This window comes from Athene noctua, chromosome 1, assembly GCF_965140245.1.
Source record: "Athene noctua chromosome 1, bAthNoc1.hap1.1, whole genome shotgun sequence".
Classification (NCBI taxonomy): Eukaryota; Metazoa; Chordata; class Aves; order Strigiformes; family Strigidae; genus Athene; species Athene noctua.
The window spans coordinates 177,632,531-177,649,462 of record NC_134037.1 but is presented as its reverse complement, the minus strand read 5'-3'; the positions used below and the strand labels follow the sequence as shown (position 1 = coordinate 177,649,462).

The following is a 16,932-nucleotide window of genomic DNA, read 5'->3' as shown; positions in this document are numbered from 1 at the left end:
GGTGGTAGTGGGACTGCAGTGTTTCTTACTCCTCAGTACAAGTAACTAAGGTAGGATACACCTTTTGGTTTAGAATGTGTTGATCTCCCTTCTAGTTCTTAACTGAAGATGATGTTCATCCAAAGCCTTTTCAAACAGTTAATTTTTGATTTATACAATTGGGATTTATTTCTTAATATCTGATGTTCCCCATTGTTTGGGTGGCAAGATGCTGCACTCAGTAGAACTATTTCTGTGGTTGAGGCTTGTTTGCATGTGAGCACAAAAAGCTTGAATACTGCCTTAGAAGATGTGGCAGGTATGCAGGTGCAGCAACAAGTGGGGCTTTGTTACAGTGGGGGCTGCTTTTCACATGCAGGTTTTGTTGCCTAATGGAAAGGAGGGGATCCCTTTCTGACTGCTTTTATGAACATGTATGTAAGCACACACCAAAGGTGTGGCAGGTGTTTTATTCTGAAAACAAGAATTAAATTTTTCAGTAAGAAGATGCAGGAAGGGAGACTTGTGAAAACTTCATTTTTCAGTTTTTCCCCTCATCTGGATTGTACAGTAATCTTTGCTATGTTTTCATAGGTAGAAAATGGAAGCTGTATTATCATGGTTCTTAAAAATCCTCCTCTAAAAGAGCTGCTGCTGCTGAAAAGCTGCATTCACCTGCTTTCTGCCAAGCAGGCAAGTGTGAAGTAACAAAAGCCATCATAGCCTTTGCTCTCTGCTGATTGAAGCTGATAAGTCTTTTGTGAGTTCAGCCTTGGCCTGCTGCTGTTGCCTTCATGCTACTAGGCTGGTTGCTTTTCTGAATGTGCACTTGTATGATTTGCTGTGTGTTTAAATCTTTACAGGTGTTTCATTTTGGGTATTTATTTTTAACCATGTGACTTGTAACCAAAGTATAAATGACCTGGATCTGTATTGGCTTCTTTGAAAATCTTAACTTTAATTCAAGGTTGTTTACCATAAAGTAACTGAGATTATTACCCAGACACTTAAAACTTGAAATTTTGTCCCACTGCACCAGCCTGGTGCCTGCCTTTCATCTCTCTCCCCTCCAGATGTTAGGACCCTGCTATTCCAATAGAGTTAACAATTTGATGAAATGAATGATGGTTTTGCAGTGTTACTGTCTCTGTATTCTAATGCTGTCATACCATTGTATGATAAGTCCAGAGTGTGGTTGTGCTTTTCAGAGCCAACCCTCTGCCTCTTCTTGCCTCTTACCTAATAAAAGACCTATAAGCAAAGACAGTAACATAACTGTACTGAGGAAATATTTTATGTAGTCACAGGGGAAGTGAAGACTGTCAGCTGTCAAATGTTAGGACAGCTATGTGATTCTTGTAGGAGAGGAATTTAAAAGGGAACTGAAGTCATGGGACAATTAATCTGTTGCTTGTTTGTGTAAGTAGTAGCCCCTGGAATCTGGGAATAAACTGATGAAAAGTGTTTCTAACTGTGTAAATATTTCTGGCACTGTACCAGATTTCAGAGAACTTAATAACGCTGCTCTCTTATGAACTACAAATACATTGTCTCTTGTAGCACTGCAGCTGTGTGGGTGTGGAGCAGGTCTACTGACTTCACCAGGAACTTTTAACTCTGGTTGTGTCCAAAACCTGCTGGAGTGACCAGTGCTTCCATCTAGCGAGTCATTCTCTTTTGTCTTCCTCTCCTTTAAAAAAGAAAGATATCTCCTGGAACCTTGTGAGAAAGCTATTTATTCTTATGCCTTACTATTATTTTCCTCTCATGTTAGGCATGTTACAAAAAAACCTTGCTGACATGAAAATCATACAAATAGAATCCTGGTAGGGTTTTCTCCAGAGCTTTCCTTTCAGTAGCAGTTTTCTCTATGCTGAATACCAGGAGACTCTTGGAGGGGCATGCAACTGATTTGAGTCCCTTTGGTTCAAGGGGTTGTAATATCACAGATGTGTGTTAAACTCTGAATCCCCATAGATACTAGGGGGGTGAGTGTGTGTGTGTCCTGCCCCCTTTTTTATTTTTAATGATTTTACTTGTGTTTTAGTGGTACTAATGGGAGCATCAACTTAAGCTGTAAGATGTGGTGGTCACTATGCAAAGTATGAGGTGGTCCATGTATCAAAGTACTGAACTGTGTCAGCCTTCAGTGAGTGGGGCACAACATCCGAAAACATGCAGTTTCTGAATTTCTGCTGAAATTGAGAATAGCTTCCTCTGCTTTGTTTTGGTTTTGACAGGAGTACAGTAAAATGAGTTTGCTGGTTCTTCTTAAATACTTTCTTATATAATAGCTTGTATGAGAGAACCAAAAGCCTGCTTAGTTTTGAATACTGAAAGCACTCATTCTTCTAATTAGCTCATAAATCTGGTCTCTTAAGTGGTAGCACTCTCTGGTGGTTAAAAAGGAGGGAAAAAACCCCACCTTTATTTACTTCTGAACTATTTTCTATTCATACTTTCATCAGGGTTAAACAATATGATTCATTTTTTGCAGGAGTAATTGCCTGGTGGGGGCCAGGGAATGCGTATTTTAAGGCTATTCTATTCTGTGGCTTCTCTTAATAGCCACTGGGTGTACAGCCCTCTCCTGGCCCTAATCATAAGCTCTTGTCCAGAGGACACCTAGTGGACAGCGGCCGGGGGGGCAGGGGGTGTCACTGAAAGCGTGGCAATCTGTAGGTTCTTGAGTGGGAACACGGGTGTGCACGTATTGTATTGAAACATCTTTCTTCCTGAAGGTAAGACCTGTATATAAAGTCTTCAGGAAAGCCTGAGACTTCCCAGGCCTATCTAGAATGATTTCTCTGTGAATTCTGAACACATCACTTCAAGAGTGTTTATTCTTGAATCACTTCAGTCGGTTTCATCATTTGATCATTTTACACTTACCAAAATTTATAATCTTCAGATAACATTTACAGAATATTCAGGTTTTCCTTTCTGACTGCAACTGGGAGTGTTTGCTAGCCAAAGTTCCCACTGCCGCTGGAGAGGTGGTGTTCATATTGAGGCTAACAATTTAGGAAAGGAGCTCTGGAAGGGACAAAAAAAGGTGGGAGTGGTGTTGAGATGGGAGGTCACCTAAACTTTTTGTCTTAACAGGAACTGGTATGTGTTTTGCCTTAGAGGCTGAGTGGGATGATTTAAGCAGACAAAGAAAGAAAGGGGCCTTCAAAGAACTGTATACAGCTTTACCTGGGGTTGCTCTGTGTTGTACTAATCAACTTCCACCCCTGAATACCCTTTATTCTTTGCTCAGCTGTTCCTGTTCCCATCCCCTCCTCTGCCTTCTTTCAGTGTATGCTTTCCCTGCCTTCCTTTACATAATGTCCTTGTAGCTTTTATCTATCTTGTCTTCTTCTCTCCTTGGTATGGAAAGAATATAGCCTCTGCTACTCTGTTTTTATTTTCTTGTGTCCTTCCCCATAGTCCTCTTTGTTTGTTGCAAGTTCTTGAAGATTCTCTATTTGTCCACCCAACATGTAGCATGGTGAAGTCTTGCTCTTTGGTATTTAACTGCTCTTGTAATAAATACAATATACAATAGAAATTTTGTCTGTCTTGCATCTGAATTCATCAATGAGAGTTTGTTGCTGTAATTTCTTTGCCAGTCAAGATTGTGGTTTGTGTTATTGTTTCTCACTTACAAATTTTTATTCAGCTTTGAATGTGAGCACTTTTTTTGTGAATAGTTGCTATAAAGTTTCAAAAAACCCAAACAGACAAAAAAGTAACCCTCCCCCAAAAGAAACCAAAAACTCAAAGTACAACCTTGAAGTGAGAAGGAAGATATAGGGGGGAAGGAAAGTGTCCAGTTTTCTTGAGGCTCAATTTCAATTAAAAAACCCAACATAACACACCTCTTCAAGCAGGCCTTATTTAAAGACCTGAGACTAGTAGGTAGTGTATTTTGTCCTTGTACCATAGTTGCTCTGGCTTAAACACCCTGTTTCACTGCCTTGTCTGCTGATTTTTATTAGTCATGTAGTGACTTGCGTGCTCTTGCAACTTTGCTGCTTGTGACTTCCCCAGGAAGACTGGAGCTGGCACAGTCAACAGTTACAGACAGCAGGGGAAAGTGCATTCTGAATTTAATGTAACTTATTTCAGACTTTCCTCACTCTGATTTGTCGATAATAAAATAATAGCCACTGTCTTTTTTTGTAGCTTTGCCAATTTGAGAATTCACCCTCATGGATTGGTGTTGGTTGATCTGCAGAGCTACAATGATCATATGAAAGGAAGAGAGGAAGTTGATCAGGTATGAGTGCTTAACTTACTGGGCTTATCAAATTGCATGGGGACTCCCTTTTCTTCAGGTGTATCAAAGTGTATCTTGGTAGAAGATTTTTAAATATCAAAGTTAGTTCAAATCTGAGTACTTCCAGATGAGTAGTAACACCTGTTGTAGTTGCACACACATATGAGTGTGCATGCAGACACATGCTCTTTTGCATGTCCTGGGCCTCATCTTTACTGTAGAAGTTGAGACATGGATAGGGCCTTGGCCTTGGATAGGGCTCAGGTCTGTTCAGGTACCCAGAGTAGTGAGGGAGAACTGACGTTCAGTCCACAACCTGATGTATTAATGTACGATTTCTTTCTTCTCTAATCTGAGAGATGGGAAGCCTCTATATTCAAAACTTCTTCCTCATGGAGAAAAATTTCACCATCCTTTATAGGAAGGCTCCAGCAGTTGGATATTGCAGGGGAATAGGCCACTGCTTTGGGGGGAATGAAACCTTACAGGGTTCTTGTGTTCCCTCTTTTGCTGTGCCTGAAAGGTGTGGCTATTTTATTCTGTAGGACAACTAAATGCAGTGATGACAGCTGCTACAATATGCACATTCTTGCTAGTAGTGAGGTTAAGGTGACCAGCTAGTTATTCATAGGCTTCTAATGTTACATTTCAAAGCCTTCTAGTGCAGGTGCTGCTTTTTATTGCCTTCCAAGTAGCCTAATTTAACAGATATTTTACATTAAGTGATCACCTATAAATTCCACCTCTCATTTGCTATTTTTTCAGCTTCTAAACAAAGTAGAAGAAAGAATGAAAGAATTGTTTCATGGTAATATAAAAAGGGTGAAACGGTGAGTTTGTACATCTACTTCTGTATGTGGCTTGTCTGCATAGTTGCTCAAGATAATAAGCAAATAATGCTTTGCTGTACTGTGAATAGCCTGGAGTATGAAGTTATGCATGTGGTTTTCACAATATTTTAAAATTCTTTTATTACAGAATTAAAGGTACTGTGAGGCTTGTCACTCTTTTAAGCTTCATCTTCAGTATTGTTACTTTGGGCAAGGATTACTGCTTTAATTTCCTGCAAATGGTTGCATGAAATGGTGGGAGAGAATGCAACCAGGAAGTGAGACCAGGCTGCTCTGGAAGGTCTGGGGAGGCAAGGGTGGCAGGGGGATAAGCCAGGGCATGACCTGGATCCTTTGGGCCATGTCCCACAGCTTGTGGACAAGGTGAGCAGGGCTGGTGATGGTGACCAGGGTTGGCCCCAGTTCTGTGACTGCCAGGCTGGGCTATAGTACTGAGGCAGCACCAAGACCAAGCTGGGTGTCAAGGATTAGCATTTTTGTTAATGCTTGGACTTGGACAGGTATGGGCAGAGCTGCAGTGTAGCTTGGGCAGGGACCAGCTGTGAGGGCTGGAGCTAAAATGAAGCTTAAGCCCCGGTGGGGGTTGTGCCCCAACAAGGTTTTCTGCAGCTGTTTCTTTCACAGCTCTGCCCCTGCTGTGGGCAATCATGGTGAACAACCCTGGAGAACCTGTGCGCTTAGGGCCCTGCCAAGAAGATAATGTTTTGTAACAAGCTTTTTTAATATAACTGGTAACTGAAGAAGGGAGGCTTTGCAAACCTTCTTTTGTTTTGGTTTGCCTAAATACAAAGTTATATAGTAAGATGTGTGCTTCGTTGCCTGTTGCTGAAAGAGCATTCATGCTGGAGTTTCCCAGGGCTCTGGAAGGACACAGGTCATGTTGGTGCCTTCCTGTCAACTGTCCGGCAGTGACTGGCGCCCTGAAATCAGGGAACACTTAATGCAGGCAGGCACTTGCTGGAGGGTTCAGCAGGTGCTTTAAAGAATATAGGCAGAAGTGGAAATGATTTAAGGAAAGTGAAAAGCAGTGTAAAATCAGGAAGATTTGGTAAAGCCGAGGTGCAAACTACAAGATGGGAAACAGCTAAGCTGTACTGTAACAAAGTCATCTGAAGGCTATACAAGACCACAGGTAAAGTGGTAGTGATTTTTAAAAGTGATGTTATACCTCAAATCTGGTTTTTTTGTGTTTTAACAGGTGTATGTAAGCCACAGGTAGCTATCGATGTACCTTGTCCTTGTAAAGCCTTACCTCGTGCACAGCGTGCAAATGTAGATAATCTTGTGAATGTATATATGGGGGAGAAGCTCTGGTATTTTAGTACTGAAATATTAGGAGTCTGTGGAATTCCTATGACAGGAGTTTTTGAAAAATGGGTCAGGAAAAAGTCTGCCTGAAGTGACGTAGATTAATGGGATTACCTTAGTATAGGATGATGAACCTCCTAGAACAGTGGATTTGACATGGATCTGGTCTCATGCCCCTCAACTTTTTGATTTTTGTTGAATTTGCTTAGCATCCTTCTGGTGTTAGCTTCACACATGCAGCTCTGCTCGAAAAGTTGTTCCTGCCTCTTTGTTGTCTTGACATAGTGAATAGGTGTTCATGCTCTCACCGTGTGCTGCCATCTTGTGGCTCGCTAAGGGTAGAAAAAATATTTTAGGTGTTTATTGAGAATCATTAGTGAATTTAGAAGCTTGTCTATGTCTGGTCTCTTGCTACACCCTTCTGTGGAAAAAAACCCCACCCTTAACTCTGATGTGTGTGTGGGGAAATCTGATGAACTCTGTGTCTGCACATGTTGCTTAATAGAGTGCAGTCATTTTGATGATCCCTGCCATTTCAAATATAGTTTGTCTTTACAGGTAAAATACTGATTTGAACCAAGATATTTCTATATGGAATTACAAAAACCCAACCAAACAAAAGTATCAAAACCAAAACAGTCCATGCAGATGCTTGAACCACTTTCAAAAAGTAATACAAACTGTTAGCTGATATAACAAGGATTGTGCTTATACATTGCAGGATGACCTGGCTCAGTTTGAAATACTATAATAGTTTACTTTTTGTGTTTGTCTATGTATTTAAAATGTCTCAGTACAAATTTACAAGGGTGAGATCCACTAATCTCAAAGAAGTAACATTAGCTGAGCTGAAGGTGGGAAGAGGTTTTGTCAGGTGTTTTATCTGTATTTTGCTTTTGTATTGTATCCATTTCTAGTCATGAGCTGATTCTTCTGAGGAGGCTGGTATGTTATGTGAATCCTCTCAGAGTAGAAATTCTCACATGCACATCATAAGTTGAACATAAATAACCATTTAATTTCATCTGTGCCTTAGCATGTTATGTATATTTAACATATGGCTGATAAGTTTCTTGTATCTCAGTGATAAATCTTGCAAGTTTTCTTAGATCCCTCTTGTAAATATTATTTATTATGGTGAATCCATAGGATGTTTAGAGGGAGATTTTTAAGAAAATAAACATTCTCAAATGTTTTGTAATCTTCTGATTTATTTCTTTCTAGATTGCCAGCCATTTTGAGAGGCGGTGTCATTGACAGATACTGGCCCACAGCTGATGGGCGTCTGGTGGAGTATGACATAGATGAAGTTGTTTATGATGAAGATTCACCTTTTCAGAATATTAAAATTCTGCATTCAAAACAGTTTGGGAATATTCTTATTCTCAGTGGGGATGTTAGTAAGTATCTCATTTGAGGATTTTTTTGTGTGAAACTAGGAAGTGGTGTCTTCTATCTTCCTATGGCACAGTTTTAATAGATTCCTAAGTGTCATGGCACTGATGCTAGAAGCTACGTATGCATGCACATATATATCTGTTCCTGAATACAAAGTATTTTAATTGGAAAGGCTGACCAGGGTAAAATCTAGAGTACAAAAAAAGATTTCTTTCTCCAAAGTCATCTTTGCTGTGGAAGGTGTCACAGGAGAATAGAAGTCAGTGTTCTCTAGCAGAGCTTATTCTACTCCTTTTATATGAGCTTTTACCCATTTGTTGCAAGTCCAGCCTCTTGAGGGCTTCTTTTTGTCATTAAAACAAGTTACTTTGTGGGTCTTCAAAATGCAGTGGGATTCTAAAGAAATATGAAAAAGTAGGAGCTGGTGGGCAGAGTTTAAGGGAATTACCTTCTTGGTGAGATACAGAGCAGCTGTATCTTAAACCATTTAGCTGCTTTGTTGAACATCATCTGCCTCAGTTTTCAAAATGCTCAGTTGAGTTCTAAGTTCATCAGAAGTGACACAGTGTTTATGGGAGGGTCCTTATATGTGGTACTGTGCCCTCTGATTTTTGTATTTTTGAAAGTGAACTTAGGAGAAGATGGGCTACTGTTCTTTTAAGCTGGATAAAAATGCTATTTGCAAGAAAATGTAGGTATCAAGGAGTATGACTTGTAAAATCTGTCAGTACTTACTTTGAAAAATACTGACTGAGGTAAATGAGGGATGTTACTGTCTAGGTCTGAATACCTAATTATAGTCTAATGGCAGAGTAATTAAGAGATTTGACTATAGCTCTTTGAAATAACCAGGAATACCTCTAACCATTCTGTTAGCTTTCTGTAACTGTCAGGGGGATTTCTGTGCAGATGGCAGCTGAAAAGTGGTTTTATTGAATTATTAGCAAGGTATTTTCTAATTCAATTAGAATTGAATTTGAAATCACCAAATTAGGTATTCCATACTTTTAATAAGAAACTTTAATTGGAGTTTCATATGGAGATGAGGCTTTGTTTGAATATTGTCACAATGTGCCTCAAAGGAAAGTATGCCATTACTTATTTACCTTCATGGGATTTTAAAATACTGCATTGTTGTTGCATGCTTATAAGCAAAGTGCTGATTGCCTAGCAAAACGATACGGTATGTCATGATGTGCTGCTGCACACAGCTTTGCCTTTGTAGCTCTGATATGTTATACCTTAGGAATGTTATTGCCTGCTTTGAATCTAATGGTGAACAAGTCAGCAGAAGGCATGCTTCAGGGCCCTTCAGCAGTTAATGGTCATGCTTAGGCTTCTGTGCAGGGATTCATGGGAGTTCAGCTAGGTTGCTCTTCTTAGTTTGGGGTCCAGAGTGTACTTTCAGAAATCTCCTGATTAGTCTTGCAGCACTAGACTGAGGTAAAAAACCCCTTGAAATATTAAGTGTGGACATCAAGTCCTAAGCACAGACAGTTTTGCTTTACAATTTCGCTTCTCTTGGCATGCAGTACTTCCTAATGCTGAGGTAGCTGTTGCTGGGTTTGCATTGAGAACTAGAGAAATCCTGTGTGGGATTCTGAGGAGGATCTCATTAGCTTTGGTAAACCAGCAACCTCCTGTTACTTGGACTGTCTCAGAGTAGGTTGTTTCTGTAGGTGCTCTTGCTTTGGTCTGTATATTACCTTTGGATTAATACCAGTTAATGAGAGGAATTAAAGAGGTAATGTTTCTGTCCAACTTTTTCTCTTCCTTCCATTCAGATCTGGCAGAGAGTGACCTGGCATATACTCAAGCCATAATGGGCAGTGGAAAGGAAGACTACACTGGGAAAGAAGTGCTGATCCTAGGAGGTGGTGATGGAGGTATACTATACGAGATAGTCAAACTGAAGCCAAAGATGGTTACTATGGTAGAGATATCCTTTGACAAACAACTGATCATTCATTTTGACTTTCTTCATCCTGTGTTTTCTGTTCATGTTTTAGCCTGATAGTTAATTGTGCTCAATGCTCTGATTTGCATGAGGAGATAGGGTTCAAAATGATTATGTATTTGTGCATTATTATGTAGAACATCCTTTCAAGTTTCCAATTTGTACTGTAGTTTGAGTAGCAATTTACATAGAACTGGAAAGGAACACTTCTGTCATCACTGATATCTTTTCTGCTAACAGAAAACAGGTCTTAAGTCTGTGGTTTAGGCTGAGCTCTGCTGCCTTGGGTTCTTCTGTTTTTCTAAAGAAAGATAGAAAAAAAATCCCTAGAAGAAAAAAGTTTAATCAATAGGAATGTTGGGGCTTTGAATTGTGTTGGTGACAGAATGACTAACTCTTGTCCCGTTTTAATAATAAAACAAATCAATTTTCAACATTCTGTAGTTCAAATTGTAATGTAAGATACTGTTAGCCATAGGAAGTATTGATCATCCCTAGGTTTTGGGATCCCCTTGTTCTAAAAACATAGGTTAAAGTCTTAACCTTAGTTCAGCTTCATGATGTTTTAAAATACACCATCCCATTGTTCACATCTTGGGCTTTCACAGTAATGGTAACCCAAGGCACCAGAAATACTGGTTAAAACCATAAATAAGCGCTTCCTAAACTTCCTAACTGAATCTGGAGGAAAATACATAAGGTTGGCTATTGTAATATATATACACCAATACAAATCTTACTATTCCTTTGTGACTATCACCTTTCTGAGAATTTATTTCTGAAAAAATAGAAACTGTTACTTGTATTATTTCTGGAATGTAGAATGCCTTAACCAGCTTCAAACATTGACCAAATGGTGATCGACGGGTGTAAGAAATATATGCGTAAAACATGCGGAGATGTCTTAGACAATCTGAAAGGAGAGTGCTATCAGGTAATTTATTGTTTTACTTTCATTAGAAGTAATATTCCCAATACAGTTATACCTAACCTAGAAGACTGCTATGGCAAATTTTGGGGGAAAAGTCTGCCGATTTTTCTTAATTTTGGGAAGGATTTCTTCCTTTTTGATGACACTTGTAAATTTTAATAGCTGGCAGTGGGATTTGTGTTGGAAGTATAATTAGTGTCAAAATTAAGTCTCTATCTTCAGACTCTTAAAAATAATTATATGTAGCTTTTTAGGAATGTGAAATAGGAGAATGCTTATTGCCATAGCTTACAAATAAAGAGGAAATAGCAGTAAGGATGCAGTATTAAACATCATTCCTTAAATTGATTAAAAGATAGAAGAAACGTGTATTTTAGTTCTCCTATACTCTTGAGAGTATCTGAATTTGTAACACTTTAAAATTATTTTTAATTTGCAGGAAAAATATCTTACCATTACACTGCTAGTGTATTAAAAATATTAAAAAATAAAATTCATGCACCCCTGCAGTTAAGGTCTTTATGTGCTGCTTCTGACACTACAAACTAGCCAGGGTGTAATCTGACATCTTCACTGGAAATACTTTGTCTTGATTACTGTACTTTAAGGCTGTCACAGATACTAGTTTACAGGTGTGAGCTAAAAAGAGCATGCAAAAAATTAACAGGACTCACATACTTCACATACTACTTTGCATGAGTCTGTGACCCTTCATACAAATACCTTATCTTACTCATAGGTTGCAGGACTGCTAACTTGTTACCATTTGGTAGGTGGAACAGTGGTCATCCAGCAATGACTGACAGAGCTAGGAAATTCAGTGCTGTATGTAGTGCCTATGTTGTCGTTGTTGTAACTCCTGCAACTGTTTCTCCTTTTTATATGGTGTAAAAAGTTGAAAATGAAACCTAAAATTAAACTTATATTTAACTTCATACTATTCCCCTCCTCTTAATCGCTATGAATACACATTTCTTCCTTTTACCTGATCAGTTTTAAGGTGTTTTGAGGACTAACTACAGTATTTTGTTCTTACAGGTTTTAATTGAAGACTGTATTCCTGTACTGAAGAGGTATGCCAAAGAAGGAAGGATGTTTGATTACGTAATTAATGATCTGACAGCTGTTCCAATCTCCACATCTCCAGAAGAAGGTTAATCTAATTTATCTTCCTAAATTTAGGAGGATTTTCCATGTTTCTGCCCCTCTGCTGCATAATAGTTGGCAGTTTGCAACAAAAATACTTTGATCTTGCCTTTTTAATAGCAAATCTGAGAGGTAAAGAATGATAGTAACACATCTGTTCCTGTTCGAATTTTTCTTGAATGTTAGAAAAAAATTAGCAGGTGCCTAGGACTCTTTAAAACTGTACTCTTATTCCAGAATAATATGAACTCATGTAATTCTTGAGAAAGTATTTGGGGAGTTCACACTCCAGTAAATTTTTCCCCACTCCATAATTCTTGGAAATGGCTCAAAAATTGCTCTGCAGAAAAACAGAAGTCCACCATTATTGCCATTGTGGATGGATTGTATGGGTGTTTTACTGTTTTGTTGTGTTGTCGAGTTTTTAAAGGTATAGGATAGCTACTTTTTAAACAGTAGACATGTTGCAAGTCTTGAATATGTAATAGTGAACAAGCCAGTGATGTGCTGTTCTGTTTTTAAATCATACTCTTATGTGCAGATTCCACATGGGAATTTTTGCGGTTGATTCTTGACCTCTCCATGAAAGTCCTGAAACAAGATGGAAAATACTTCACACAGGTATGATATCTGGATATGAAAAAGCATATGTATTGAAATATGCATTTTTCAAGTAAAAAAGAAAAGGAAGGGGACAAAACCAAACCAACTAACTAAAAATCTATTAGTAAGCTGTCTTTCCTTTTAATGACTCTTTGGGGATTTTTGCATTTAACTTGGTCTTTACTGAATGACTTTTTTCATTATTTCAGCTGAATCTGTAGTGCTTGTGTCTTTGAATTTAAAAGCATAATTTCAAGAATCAACTAGGCATGCTACAGAATATTTTAGCTGTAAGCAATTATTGGAAGAGCAGAACAGATGTACTTTATAAACAGATACATGACTTAAGCAAGTGTCTCCAGTTGTAGAGTAGAAGACATGAAAATCTGTCATCCATAAAGGTGTAAGAATTTGACATAGGTGCAGTGGGATGAGAAAATTAGTTATTTGGGAGTAAATACTTTCTTTTTGCTTTGTATCTGCTCCTAGTTCAAGTCACTGGTTTGACTTCTGCAAAATGGATTTTGAACATTTGAATGCGCTTGGCATTTTGAAGTATTTTATGTAGTCATAAATAAGATTTTGGCCTTGTGCATGAAGTTTTTAATGCAACTATTTTAAAACAAATAATTTAAGATTCCTATATTTGCTACGATATAGCCACCTCATGAATAATAAAATTGTGGTACAACTTTCATCGGAAGATACTTTCTGTATGTAATCCTGAATTTGGAATGCCACAAAGCTATGTGCAATTGTGCAAAAATGTGACAAGACCCAGCAGATGGTTGAGTGAAGTACAAGTCTCTGAGGTTGTGTTTCTTTTGTCATGTCCAGACCTTAACAAGTCGTCTAATGTCTGGAGCATCCTAAAGTAAAAAACTAACTAAAATTATGCATTTGAACTCTGCTCATACCAGCATACAGTTTGAGGTGTGTAAAGGAATTGTAAAATTGGACAGGTTTATAAAGAAATGCCAAACTCATTTTGTGAGTGTTTTGGCAACTTTAATGTGCTGCTTTACTTTAAAATGATGGGGTTGTATGGGCAAGATAAATTATCCTGTGATTGAAATGTAAGATATGACTAATATGGTTGTATCACTGTAAATCTTAAGGGCTTTTTTGTTCTGTTAATAGTCAAAATATTTTCGACAGACTTTGGTATTGCAAGGACACTATGTTTTGGATGGTGCAGACACTTATGTTGCAGTTGTTGGATAGTTAGTTGTAACATACAGAGTGAGACCAGTGGACTTGCTTAGAACGTATGTAGCTGACTTTGCAGAAGGTCTCTGGGAAGAAGCTTGTGCTGAAAGCTGGAGTGATGACTGCTGCAGCCAGGGTGCAGGGAGGTAGTTTTGTGTCAGCAGAAAACAGTAGAGGAGGCTGAGATTGCTGCAGCCCTGCTGCCTGTCCTGTCCTGGTAGGAGGAGATAACTCAGCTCTCCAGCATCTCTTGTACAAGGAGAAAGGACAGCAGTACTGAACCAGCCTTGGCAGGTTTAAGCTGTGGTAAAACTGCAATAAAGAAAACAATATTAAAGTTGAAATGGCTTGAATTTGGACTCATAGCTAACTAGTAGCCAGTGAAAGAGCTGGAGTATAGAAGCAATGTATTCCAGCAGTGTACTCTTGTCTTCCTGAGGGTGTTGAAAAAAGGAAAATTAATACGGGGGCAAACAGTTATATCGGAGCTTTTCCTATAGCTGTTGATATGCTACCCAGACCATTTGATGGTCCTTGTAGCCTCTTCCCAATTGGGCCTGATTTAAAAACAGAAAACCCTTCAGAATAGTCAGTAGTCTGATCACAGGAAGAGCAGACTTTTAAGGGTGCTTTAAATAAAATCAACTGTCTATAATTTTCTTTAAACTAGGTTTTGAATTAAACTAATTGAAGCTGGATATCCAAAGATTGGGTTAGACTATGGACAGAAGGTCAAACATCACCACTACCAACTTTGGTAGCTGAGCTTACTCCCACACTGAGAACTCATAAATGGTTTTGAATGCTCTGTTAGCTGTGAAGTGCCAGAGTGTTTTAAGCTCTGTACTAACATTGGAAGCTTAAGTTACTTTTGCTCCAGCTGTCCCCTTGCAGGTTGCTTATCTTAGGTAGCAGGTTGTATGTTACTTGCTGAAGGAATCACATGCCTTCTAAGGCAGCTGTGTTGGTAAAATCCAGAACTTTGTGTGTTCCCCCACATCCAGGCTTTCTTGAAGTGTGTTTGGGTTCTCTAAAATATATGTTAATTAAGAAAAGCAATTGGAGGAATGTCTACCTATTTATTAGAGCCTGACCTTTGCTATGATAAGGAAATGTCTCATAGGAAAGGTGCTGCCCAAAGGGTCATTGTCCAGTTGGCTACTGGCCAGTAGCTATAGTTTATTCTTCTGCCTCAGCATTATTTTGTACTAACACTTGAAACTTCTTTTCTCTGTAGTTTGTAGTGTCTTTTCTGATAGTTCTGCTTGCAGGGGTTACTTTGTGCATCTTGTTAGAATGTCACTTATTTTGGTGCTCAAGAAATGCTTTGCACAAAAGTGGAATTTTGTTTGCAGAATGCCAGCCTTCCACATACTATATTGCTGCCTGACTCTCTAAATGCTATTGTTGGGGAAAAACAAATGGAAATGCTCATCACCTCTTCATTGAGCTCTGTCCAAGTTTTGGAAAATGTTCTCTTCAGCATATGAATTGCCATCAGTCAGGGTCTGAAGCTGTCTAACTCTAGATAGGTATAATTTGAGATTATCAAAGTAATTATTTTGTTATGCTACTCTAACACACCTGGCTGTTCCTTGGCATGCCATGGTGATCCTCACAGCAGTCTCCAAATGTTAATGCAAAATATCCTTTCACCACTAGGTGGAGACTGATAACTAATATTGGTTAGGAGTTTATTAATGTTTATGGAGTGATTCTACTTGTGAAAGGTTTTTCAGACTATTTGTTTTCCTAGAGGATGCAAGAACATATGTGGCTAATTTTAGGATGTAGGAGGGACTTTCTGCTTGTTTTAGCTCTGAAAAGATAGAAAGGCTAGCTTCTGGATCTTGTTCTCTGGTGCTGTAAGTCTGTGCTCAAGTATATTGGGGGAGAAAAACGCCTCCATACTTGCTCTATGGATCCACAATAGTAATCACAATAAGAAAACTTGCATGGGTAGCAGCCTTGCCTTTCATGTCATTGCTTTTTCAGCTGTCATCCATATTGAGTCTTGCAGCCTACAGAGGACCTGAATAGAGAGGTGAGCTTTAGGTTCCTTTGTCTGCAGAATTTGCAGCCCTGTCTGTAAGTTTGAGACTTGAGGCTTGTTTGAAAGCTTGTTGAACATAATCCCACTACTCTGATGCTCAAGAGTCATATGTCTTGCTCTGTTTTTGATTCTTCTTCTTTTTCCTCCTGAATCTGGTGCTGTGAAGTGTTTAGTGTTATAATGTGGGGGTCCAGGTCTGTGAGGTGTGCTCAGTGTTGCCATCTCCAAGGGGAGCCAGTTACAGGTGCAGATTCCTAACCATCACAGGGGAGAAAAGAGTGGGAGTCGGTGACGATTTAAGAACTTGGCATATCCCAAGGTCCAGTTTAATCTCTAATGGACCTTCCCAGTGACTTTGTTTTGAACATGTTAAGTGTTTTTATACTACTGGACCTTCATAAAAGCCAGTACAATTTTTTAGGTTGCACAAGTGATTTTTTTCAACTTGGAGTATGTATAGTTATAGATACTAGTGTGATATGTTTGTGGCTTTTTCTGAACCATCACCATCTTGTGCTTTCCAAGTAGTACATGAGGACTGTCCCAACACTTGTGAAACTATGCTCTGTAAGATGCAGAGACTGATTGTAAGGTTGTCTCTGTCAGTGGATTATGTGTAGCTAGGAAAATGCCTTTTCCTGTGCAAAGTTCTCATTCTGCTGATTTAATTCTTTGAGGTTGAGTAGGCTGTCATTTTCAGTCTGTTTATGAAGTGGAACCTTTAAAAATACCTCCGAACAGGAATTTGCTCCTTGCTAGTCTGGGTCATCCAACCCAGGCAGGGTAGAAACATTCTGAGACCACTCACCAGTTTGGGTTCCAGTAAACAGCACTAATCACTGGTGCAACGGATCAGATGTCTCCCACACACACATGCAGCCCTTGACTAAGCTGTCACTTCCTGGCCACTCTCTAATACTGTGACCCTGCCCTCTAAACATCCAGACCACTGTGATGTTGCTCCATAGTTACATTCCTTTTTTTGGCTGCTGTGTGTATTTTCTAATTAGCACTTCCAAAGAAGGAGCAGGGTTCTCCTTGTCTGCAATGTGAAAGAGGCTGGAATAACAGATGTATGTTTCTCTGTAAGCCTGTATGATTTCTTGGCAGTTTGGGAGTCTATAAGGGATAGATGTTTCACTTTCTTGAGTTACTGGGAGTTCAGTTCTAAATTAACTGATCATTTGGCCAGCAGAGATACCTTCGGTCAGGTTTGCCTCCATTATCTCATTA

At 39.0% G+C, this 16,932-nt stretch overlaps 1 protein-coding gene across 1 annotated transcript in view; it reads left to right on the top strand.

Moving 5' to 3' along the window:
• Nucleotides 1-16,932, top strand: part of SMS (spermine synthase) — a 56,931-nt gene that overhangs the window by 25,482 nt on the left and 14,517 nt on the right. Inside the window, exons 3-9 of the mRNA XM_074905950.1 lie at nt 4,150-4,243; nt 5,009-5,073; nt 7,627-7,802; nt 9,585-9,739; nt 10,602-10,691; nt 11,727-11,841; nt 12,376-12,455. Coding sequence (XP_074762051.1) covers nt 4,150-4,243; nt 5,009-5,073; nt 7,627-7,802; nt 9,585-9,739; nt 10,602-10,691; nt 11,727-11,841; nt 12,376-12,455 — 775 coding nt within the window. The remainder of the gene's footprint in view (nt 1-4,149; nt 4,244-5,008; nt 5,074-7,626; nt 7,803-9,584; nt 9,740-10,601; nt 10,692-11,726; nt 11,842-12,375; nt 12,456-16,932) is intronic.